Source organism: Corvus moneduloides, chromosome 5 (assembly GCF_009650955.1).
Source record: "Corvus moneduloides isolate bCorMon1 chromosome 5, bCorMon1.pri, whole genome shotgun sequence".
Taxonomy (NCBI): Eukaryota; Metazoa; Chordata; class Aves; order Passeriformes; family Corvidae; genus Corvus; species Corvus moneduloides.
This window is the reverse complement of record NC_045480.1, coordinates 23,113,741-23,124,742: the sequence shown is the minus strand read 5'-3', so window position 1 is coordinate 23,124,742 and position 11,002 is coordinate 23,113,741. Positions and strand designations below refer to the sequence as shown.

Sequence of the window (11,002 nt, the reverse complement as noted above, 5' to 3'; positions counted from 1 at the left end):
GTTCACTAGACAAGAAAAGAGGAAGTAAAATTTCTTAATTCAGCCTTTTCGGTCTCTGTAAATTTAATGCATCAGCAAACTGGGGGTTATGTCCTAAATAATGCACAGACTGGGCTGTGGAGGAGTCCCTCACCTTTAAGAGTGTTTTGAAATGTAAGTTGTAGGTGGGTGTGAAAGAAATAGTTTCTCAAGTCTGCCATGTATATTGTTTTGGAATATTAATGCTGTTAAGCCTTTATCCTTCCCACCTCACAGATCTTTCATGCACATGCCAAGTATTTCAGTTGTTTACATACCATGCCATGCCATGCCATGCCATGCCATGCCATGCCATGCCATGCCATGCCATACCACACCATACCATACCATACACTACAGCTTCTTAAAATACATTTCTGAGTTCCTTTGATAAAGCAGACTCCTTTTGTCGTGGTTTTATGTGTTGGTTGGTTTTCTTTATTAAGTTAGCACTTGATGGTATTTCTCTTCAAGCAACATTGTATATTGGCTTAGTTAGTGTTCAGCCAGGCCAGAGTTTTAACTGTAATGGATACATTTAAAATGTTTTTATGGCTAAAAATTGCAGTAAAGACACAGAGATCAGTTTTGAATCCTTGAGCAGATTTCTGTGTATGACAGGATCGAACTCGGTGATAGCAGATAAGACAGAGGGAACATCTTAATTTCCCAAGTACAAGAAAATAAATGTTACCTTAAATTATATCTCATAAGCCTAAAGTTTGCCTTTTTCTCAGACTAAGGGGGACACCCAGTGGCCGATGAAATTATCACTGCTTCCTGAAAATGATTGCGCAAGGAACGTGCGCAATGAACGTACGCTATGCTTTTTGACTCATAGGAAAACAGAGAGAAATCGTATCAGCCCAGCAACTGGAGTAGCCTCTTGCAGGTGTGCGGGCTCGAGAGGACAGGTCAGGACGAGCCCTTCCCCGTGACAGCTGCCACGCTGGGTCGGTGGCCGTGACTTTCCCCCGTGCCATTGGTCCCTCCTGCCTGAACCTTAGAAATCAACAGGATGGATAGAAGCTGTCTCTGGCTTTGCAAAGCGCAGTCCTTATTTTCAAGCAGGAGGCCAAGAAATACAAGCCAGTCTTTTTCTCATATTCTGATTGCTGTTTGTAGGGTTTCATTTTTATGCCTCATTTCTGCTGTACCTGCTTTCCTTTCTGTATGTCACCACGGCATAGCACAGGTGCTCACCAGGCTGATCTGCAGGATGCCAGGCAGCGGGAGACCAAGATCTTGATGCAAATACTTCAGCAGAAAGAGGAAGTGTTAGACAAGCACAGTGAATTCAGACGGGCTCCCTCTTCTTAGGCATCGGAAAAGGTGTGAAGAACTACAACCCCATTCTTCGTCACCTCTACCCATCATCACGATCATCATCTCTCAGCGCAGCCTGCAGGTGCGTCGGGAGGTGCGCAGCGCTCAGGGGCTGACTCTGGCACCCCGCTCTGGGAAAGGCTGTGGTGCAGAGCATGGCTACGGCAGCAGGCCCACTCAGGTACCCTGCGAGTGGTAAGAAGGGCAAACTCGCACGTTTGGTACTCCACACCTGCCAATGGGCTAGCATTAGAACGCCCTAATTAGAATGCCCCAATTAGAAGTGAGTAAAACACTTTTGTGAGCTTGCCAGTCAGTGTGCTGCTGGACACAGCCCTCCCAACACGAACTCCCGCCCTCGGCCCCGTGTAGGGCAGGCACACACGGGAGGGGGCACGGCGGGCAGAAGGGCCACCCAGACCCTGCCCCGAGCCGCGGGGGTCTCCTCCAGGCCTGCCTCCGACCCTCACACGCTGCGTCACTGCTCTTTGTCACCCAGCGCGTGACAACATCACCACCACCAACATTCTGAGGGGTTTATTAACAAGTATAATACATATGCACTGTATACTAAATATAGTATGAGGACTGTACAGTACAAATTTATGTTCACAGTTTGACATGACAAAATGTCATTACTGAATTCCCATTGGACTACCAAAGTAGAAACAGTGAAGTACATTAAACATTCACATCTTTAGTAAGAAAAGATTACCAAAATGTCTCCATATTTGCAAGTTATAGTAATGCACGCTAGAAATCTTTAATTAGCCATTCTGTCTTATTAGCTTATAAAATATATTACATTTTATTAAAAAAATTCTGCATAGTTTATAGAAGTATTAAAGTAAATAAAACATCCTTGCTATATGTTCAGGTGAGAGATGCTAAGCAAAAAGATTATTTTGGCCCTCTAAAGTACATGAAGTGCTAATATCTGTAAAATATAATGAAAACTGGTGTAGCCCTCTTAAGAAATGTAAAATGCTTTGTAAATTTTTTTAGAAAGGATTTGTATTCAACTATATATTGCTAACCTTGGCAGAGACAACAACATACTTGAACAAGATGTGGCATTAGAAGTATCACTGCAGAATGCTGCGTGTGTATTTAAAGAAACTCCACACATTAATACCTGCTTAGTTTCTTGCAACTGTATTAGAAACTAGTGATTTATTATAATCAAATGGCTTGAACGAGCACATTTTAGTAAAACAGTATTACCTGTTATACACTGCACAGTGCAATACTGTTAGAGAGAAAGGTGAGGGTTTTTAAATATACTCATTCTCCACGATTAGGATTTTCTATCTAGACTGGCTTTTCTTTAGGACATAGATGGAATGACTGGCTTTGGAAAGTATTTAATCGTGCATATTTCAAAATTACAAGGTATCCCTCAAATAAAATTGCTAAAATGAACCAATGAGCCGGTTAAGATGTAAATTCACATTCAGCTGAAAGTGTATTTGTTTGTGACCTTTTAGACATCGCACAAGTGAAAAATCCTGTAAGGAAGGCATTACCATGAAATAATCTCAAATACTTATATTTAATATTTAAATTTTTGTTGTCCTAATTCACAAGACACTTGGATAAAGAAATTTTAAAGTTCTCCTCGATCTCCACTGTATTTGTCCCCACCATTAGCATAAATATTTTCAGGAAAAAGGTACACAAGCTAATGAATTAACATGGCAAATAACCTAGATTAAATATCTGAAGTAATTCTTAGTTCTAAAAGTTCTGCTTTTAGGGTAGATTTAAAAAAAAAATTAAAAAGAACGTGTTAATGAAAACATTTTATGTAAGCCTCAAAAGAGAAACAGAGCATTAGAAAGAAATGTTCCTTAAACATCCTGAATTTTAAAAATTTGCATTTTTTTAAGGTAAAAATGGGACCAGTTGCTATTAAGGTGCTTATTTTTATAGTATCTGGTTTTTCCCCTCTACAATGGAACAGAGAATTGTTTTCCTCCCAGAATAGTAAACGTCTGTAGACTTGTGACTGATGCCACAGGGTTCCCTCCACACAGCCTCTCAGCCAGTGATATGCCTGGATTTCCAAAATTGCCATTAAAACCTAGAGCCAATTCTGCTACCATGGACAATAAAAATATCCAACAAAAATCTCCATTCTGGAACAGTTGCTCATTAGTATCAGTCTCTTTCCTATAAGTTCCTCAATGTCACTAACAATCTGGCCTACCAAGAAAGAAAAAAGACTGATTCATGTGCCAAGTGTGTCAGCGCCACAGGTGAGCAGATGAGGGAGAGTTACAAGACATCAGATGTAGCCCTACCGAGGTGGTGAGGATGTATGGAGTTGGAACAGAGCAATTGCTGTCAGAGCATTTTTCTACAGGAAGTACAGACCTCTCCTCTAATTCCACGGGCATATGGATGTCAGCAGAACAGCTGGTAAAGTCCTATCACAAAAAAAAAGGCTCTTTGCACTCACACTCTTGCATCTCCAAGATTGTTTGGCATTGGACTCCACTGGATATAGAAGCACAGCCTACCTGCTCCACAAGCTCAAATATACCCACCTGCTGATGAACACTCCACCTGCCTCCTGCAGAGTTCTATGAAACTCTTCCTCCCCTCACACCTCCATTGTTCACTGGGTTTTTCCAAAAGAAAGGAAAAGCTGACTTCAGTATGTTTAACTTGCAGGGAATGGTGTTTACCTTACATAGGGCAAAGAAGGAAAACGCACTTGTGAGTGTAGAGAAATACATCCTGTTTCCTTCCATGGCCATAAAGTCTGCCAGCTAATACAGACAGAAACCTTCCTTTCAGAGGGCTCCCAAACAGGAACATTTCTAGGGTCAACAGCAGGTTGCTTGAATTCAATTTATTTTACCTATGGAGTTCTGTTTGCTAACAGACATGGTTTTAATGCAATAGACACATCCACAGGGAAGCAGCTGTACCTACCATCGAGAGACTACCAGAGTCACAAATCAGTTAGGAACTAGATGATTTGGTGTATGTTTTTATCCGAAACAGATATGACTCAATTTATCATCAGAAGTACTTCATATCTGCTGCCATCTTCTCATAAAAATACTCTGGATCAATACTTTTAAATACTGTAGTGTATTAAAGTAGTACTCACAACAATCCAGTTCGGAGCTTTTTTGACTTAATGATTGCTATTTTCTGCTATTTTCTGAAGTACAGCAAAGAGAAAAAAAAATATTTAGAAGAAATGCAGGGGCATGATTGCAGGGGGATAGTCTATATCCCCGAAATGAGGTGCAGTAGGTTTCCATGAGTATCATTTAATGCCAAATCACAGGAGAGTACCATAGGATCACAGAATAAACTGAATTGGAAGGGAGCCATTGGGATCATAGAGTCCAACTCCTGGTCCTGCACAGGACACCCCAAAAGTCACACCATATTCCTGAGAGAATTGTCCAGACGCTTAACTCAGGCAGGCTTGGTGCTGTGACCACATCCCTGGGAAGCCTGTTCCAGTGCCCAGCCACCGTCTGGGTGAAAAACTTGCTCCTGATGGTAAACCCTGACTCAGCTGTGTGTCTTCCATCCATACACTTGCACTGAAACCAGACATACAGAGTCACACAAAGTCTTCCTTTCACAAATCCAGTGGGGCATTATGCAATAAAAACAAGGATATATACTACACTGTAATTCAGATGACAGATGACATTGGTTTAGATGCACAGTATTATGTACGGACCAATTCCTGCCCATTTTTCTTCTTGACTGGGGTAAATGATACTATGACTCAATCTTTCTGTAAAGTAATTAAACTGTTTAGATTTATTTCCTCAGCATTACTCACTGTTTGAGCAGAGAGGATTTCTAAATCAGGTGTATTTCTAAAACTGCTGTATTAACCACACTGCAGAAATCAACAGAGCTGGGAGAGTCCATTCATTGCATTGTTGAGCATAAAATGAGAGTGTATCCCTTACAGGGCACATAAATAATAGTCTCTGGCAAGGACTAGCATTTTGGATATTCAATAACATTTACTATTTTATCAGTATATGCTGGGTTGATTATACGAAGAAACCAACAAAAGCTGTTAGTTTACAAATTCCCTTATTGACAAATGAAATACAATAAACATACTGAATGCAGAAAGGGTTTGCTTAGCATCCCCAGGAGAAAAAAAAGAAGTGTTCACATTCTTTAGGTCTGACCCGTGGCAAGGACATAGAAGGGTTAGATAACATCTGTTACTGACCATATGTAAGCTTTTAATGGTATAAACTCAGAGATCCAGACCAGCTGAATCCAAATTAAAAGGCATGTGTAAAAAACAAAAGAAGTGTGACAGGAGTCAGGGACAGAAGACATTCAGACTAGCATGTGGCGTTTCCTGTGAAGAGCAAGATGGTCTGAACGTGAAAAGCTACGGTCACAGTCTGGGCACTGGAAGGGTTTGATTCCTGTGTGCTTGCGGAAATGCCGCGTTAGTTCATCGGAGCGAGCAAACTTCCACGTGCATCCCTCCCAAGTGCATTTGTATGGTTTTTCTCCTGGAAAAGGAAACACAGAAGTGGGGATTTAAGACACGAACACATCAGTTCTGATCACATCAGTTCACACATAAATCTGACAGATTTATTTTATTGCCTTGCCAAATTTCAGCAAGTAGTTCAATGCTTACTCAAAAAGCCTCCAAACAGCACAAGGCTGCAGAGTACTCTGCACTAGAAACTGTGTAGTCAAAGTTAACTGACCAAAAAATTGTTTCCTGACACAACTTATTTTTTATTGCCTCTCTGTTCCTCTCCCTGCCATATTAGCACTTGTTTTGTCTCATGACGTGCAGAAGCATGAAGGTTTAAGCATTTATTCAAGTATTTTCAAAACAGGGATCTCATATTCTAGATTTCTGGGGGAAAGGACTGTACAGCATGACAGGGAGAAATCTTGTGATTTCTGAGATCTAATGTAGTGTAAATGTCTGGCATCACTGTCACAAGTACCTCAACTTAAACTCTCTCTCCATCATAAATCATCCTCCTCCTTTAACGCCACTGTATTGCCCAACAGGTAATTGGCTGGCTTGATGCACAACAGACGTGAACTGGGCTCCTAAATGTGTCTCCTATCTTTGTAAAAACCTTGGATGTGTATATATTCATTCAGCATGCCAAGAGAAACATTTCTGTGGAGAACAGAGATGGGGATATGTTTACTGGAACACTCATTAAGAAAAAAAGCACCATTGCACCAGTGGTTAGCATCTCCTAAGAGCAGATGCGTTTGCATTTGGCATACAGTCCAGACTTCTGCAAATGGGCTACTCCCATGGAAATCACTGTCAAATTTAACAGCGATGTCATAGGTGAGCCAGTGCAATTTAAACTGATTTGGTGTTTACAGGGTGTGTGGATTGAGTAAACTGCAAGCAACTGGACACAAAATGAGTGAAGAGCCAGTGAATGTAAAACACGCCAGCACTGTGAACCTATTCTGGCTTACAGTCTCTTGTTGTAGGTTTTTCCTACTATGTCCTCTGTCTTTTGCTCAGCCTATAATTATTTCCACAACAATGCCAGATCTACCTTCAGTCATTTTGTTATTTACACCTGTGGTCACCTGGCCATTAGCAGAAATTACAAGCTTAGCCTACTATTTTACCATAGACTTGATGAAAGAGAAGCATAGCTATGCTCAAACCTGTATGAGTTCTTCGGTGAGCTTTCAGGTGGGAGCTTTTAGTGTAGACTTTGTTGCAGCCTTCATAATCACATCGATGTATTCTGCGTTTTCTTTGTGTGTCTGGAGATTCCACAGGTAAAGGTCTCTTTCCTGGCTGAACTATAACTGAAGGGTGATTCCTGCAAAGTCAGATTAATGTTAAAAATGAAGAAGATTTAGCCCAGCAAACCTCAGCTAATATGATTCATAACAGAGCCTTTTATTCACTACCACTCTGTCTCTTGGCAGAAAGAACAACATTACATGCATGTCGAAAAATTCAACAGGGTTTAGCAAATTTTGTGTATTTTAGCAGTAATATTTTTAAATGTTTACTCACTTTGTGGCATGATGTAGCCATTTTTACTACTTCCTAGCTTTTTTTTAAAACTTACAGAGGAAAAACCCCCTTCAACTTCTTGTTTTTCAGTCAAACCCAGATTTCTTAAACCCTGAGCGAACTTTTCTTATATTTGTTCACTATATTTTTTCCTTCAAATATAACTAATTTGCTTGTAATTGGAAACAGCTATTCCATATTATTAAAGAAATTGTGTCTTCAGGGTTTCAAAGCAGAACTCAGTCTTTATTGTCCCAGCCACTCCTTTAGAATGTAATTAAGAATTTCCTGTTTGGTGCTGGCAGGAGGGTGCGGCCTCCCTGTACCACTGACGTCAATTCCTAAAAGTAGAGCTTAGCCTGTGTGGCACACCCACAGGATGTCTGAAGTTGTCCCTCCACCTTCATAAACATAATTTTTCACTCTAGAAGCCCACAGGTACAGTGCAGGTAAGACATATATGAACTACGTATGGACTTCTGCAAGAAAAAAACCCATAATAATGCTCATGCACGCAAAAATACACAAGCTTCTTAAGAAGTGTCCTTGACTGTTGAATGACACCCCTACTGCAGAACTGGGGACAACCTTGATTCTTTCTTCCACATCAATGTTAGAAAAGGTATGTTTGTCAAAAAGGTGTGTGTAGAGTATAATGTTCAGATATTAGCATTCCTTGTGGCAAAACCAGCTCCTCCATGCAACAGAAAGGAGCTTTCTAGAACTCCCGTCTTTTGTAAGTTAATGTATTTCACATGTTTTTACCAATCACCTTATGTTTTGCAACACTGGGTTCTATTAGTTAGTTACTCCCAAGTTCCTTTAGGGCCTGATTTTCAGAAACATTGAATACCTACTTCTCTCAGCAAAATAGAGGCCATATTCTAAAGACAGAAAATCCTGTGCATGGTTTAAGAAGAAGAGATTTTTCTATGACTCCACAGCAGCAGGATGGGGATTACCAATGTGGGTAAAGTTGAATTCTGTTATTGATTCTTTTATTAAGAATTACAAGCTTGAAATTGGGAGCCAAATTCTCTTTCTTGGGTGGTTCTGTGACTGTTGAATGATGTACTCTTCAAGTACACATCTAATCTAGCTAAAAATATTATAATGGCAGGACACCCCAGATGGTGATGCTAGACAGAGATGGACACACTCTTAATTAAGAAGGCAGGCTTCTAGCTTCCAAAGAAATGGCTCTCTAAAGCAATGCTCAATTTTAATGCAGTTGCATACCAGTCTTTTTGGAGAAGCTCTGGCTTAGGACAGTGAACAAACATGGTTTAAATCATTATGTGTGGAGGCTAGTCCTGGACATGGTAGCATCTGGGAAGAGGGAGAAAAAGGGTATTGGCCATACACCATTTGTGATTTACATTTTCAATCTACAAGTGTCTGGAAAAAGCACTGAGAATGTCTCTTCTTCCCCTTAGGGAAGAGGTGGCTGCCAATACAACAGAATGTTATCAATTATCAGTTAGGGTGTGGCAGTTTAAAAAAATGGTTAGGGTGGTGTCAAATTCAGAGGTAAATATTAAGTAATTGCCAATAATAAAAGCACAGCCCTAATTCTTTCATTCCCTCTTCTACAACCACATGTAAGCTCATGTAAGTCTACCAATTTAAGTGCTACTCTTCAATAGGTAAGAGTATTTTCCAAAAATGTTAAAACTTCAACAGCTTTTTCTTCTTTACCACAGACCACACTATGTTGGCAGCATGAATTAGACTTTGAAACTTGCACGAAAATACGTTAATGAGGCTCCTTACATTTTGCCAGGTTATTACCTCAAGTTTGACTTTAGAAGTAACTGCACAGTTACATTGATTATCAGACATACTAGAAAGTCCAGCCATCCCTACAGAAATGCCACCAACATTATTTATATATATATACAGCCAAAAGCTAACACTAAAGCAAAATAAGTCACTTAAAAGTCTTAAGTAAGTCACTTCAGTGAGACTAAAGGTTTCCTATGCCCCTTTAATATGCCCCTTTCAGCTTGTGTGTCTGCATAGTACACTCTGGGCACTTGGAACCAAAGAAAAATGATAAAAACATCATTGCCCAACTATAGTTCATAAAGCTGTGAGAAAACATAATTTTTTTTAAATAAAGGTTTAAGTATCTCATCTTTTAACTTGTGTGAGTTGCCTACGTATTTTTTTTAATGATAAGAAATACAATTTATAAACTTCTTGTTTTGGATACAGCAGAACTTGAAAGGGCTGGCTCTAGGAACAAGAACTAGAGCTCCACAGGACAGCTACAAAGCAATTTAAGCTGTTATGATAAGAGAACGGAGTCTCCATGAACATAACACTCTGCATGGGCAAGCAGAGGAGATGCTTTGGAAACATGGACTATACAAATGTTTTCTGTAACAAAGCTATCTACACATTATACCAAATTTTATATTCTTTGCTCAGTGCATGGGTTTCCTGGGTAAACTAAACCCGCTGGGAAATAAATAATGCAAATCACTAATGCAGGTGACAAGTCTGCAGAAGTCTCAGCCCTGGAGGAAGGGTGTGGTACCAGCCAGGAACAGCACTTACTGGTTTGCTCTTGTTAAAGAGACTTAACAAAGACAAAAAATAAACGGAACCATTTGATAGTCCTGACCTAGCAGTAGTTAGTTCCAGCTACATAAAGACCTCACTCCCTTGTGTGGCATGTCCATTATGGAAGGTGAGTTACCAACTAGTAAACACACATGTTTACTATGTTTATTACAATAAAACGTGTAAGCTTATTTAAAATAAACAGCATATATTTTATAAAAGCTAACTGGCAACTAAGTGCAAAGAGCCTGCAGTCTAGAAGCTGCATCTGAGCTGTTTGAAGACAAGGAGGGGTGCCCACAAGAAGGCTGTTGTGGAATGTAGTCAGCCCGGGAGCTGTGGTGTGCCTTTGAACCCAATGGCCATGAGCAGGAGGAAGGCAGCTTTCTGGAGGAAATACAGGAGACCACCCATCCTATGCTTTTCTTTCTCTTTCTGAACCATACTCACGCTGGGTTTTGAGAGTCTGGTTTGAAGCCCTCTTTCCCTGCTCTATGAGGTGAGGTCAAACACAACCACCTCAAGGGTGACAGTGAGCAGGAGGAAAGTGCAGAAATGGATTCTGAGGTTCTGTGCTGTGAGCCCTGCTCAGCTCCCAACTTCAGCTCCTGCTACAGCCATGCTGGCAGCCTGCATGCCTACCCAGAGCCGCTGAAAGATGAGCCAGGCTCCGGGTCATTTAGTAAGTTGACAGGATTTTCCCTAGGCAAACAGGAAGCGGAAGGGTGGTCATGGCTTCTCAGGTACTTTCTTGAGAATTTTTTTTAATGTTTTCAATTAAAAGGTTTATGCCCCAGACCAAATTTCTTCTTCTAGCCCTTGTCCTGCCTTCTGCAAACAACACTGTTTTAAACCCATTAGATCTGTGATCCAGTTCATGCAGTGACCCCAGTAACAGCTATACCAGCACAATGAGTTAATACTGGGATGGAAACAAGTGGCTGTGAGGAAAGGAAGCTTCAGAAACTACTTCAGCTGCCAAAAAATCACCCACAGAAACAGTGGCCTCAGGTAAAAATGCAATTTCACTGGATATACACAGAACTTGTAAACCTGAAG

The 11,002-nt window shown here is 40.5% G+C and overlaps 1 protein-coding gene across 6 annotated transcripts in view; it reads right to left on the bottom strand.

Annotated features, from left to right (window-relative positions):
* Nucleotides 1–1,866: 1,866 nt before the first annotated feature.
* KLF3 (Kruppel like factor 3) overlaps nucleotides 1,867–11,002 on the bottom strand; it is a 29,986-nt gene continuing 20,850 nt past the window's right edge. For 5 of the 6 annotated variants that reach the window (XM_032109541.1, XM_032109543.1, XM_032109544.1 and 2 more), the window contains 2 exons: nucleotides 7,015–7,175; nucleotides 5,408–5,864 (listed from right to left, as the gene is read on the bottom strand). In XM_032109541.1, coding sequence (XP_031965432.1) covers nucleotides 5,683–5,864; nucleotides 7,015–7,175 — 343 coding nt within the window. In that variant the 3' untranslated portion in view covers nucleotides 5,408–5,682. Of the gene's footprint in view, nucleotides 5,865–7,014; nucleotides 7,176–11,002 lie in introns of all 6 variants that reach the window. The other variant, XM_032109540.1, reaches the window with a different exon arrangement.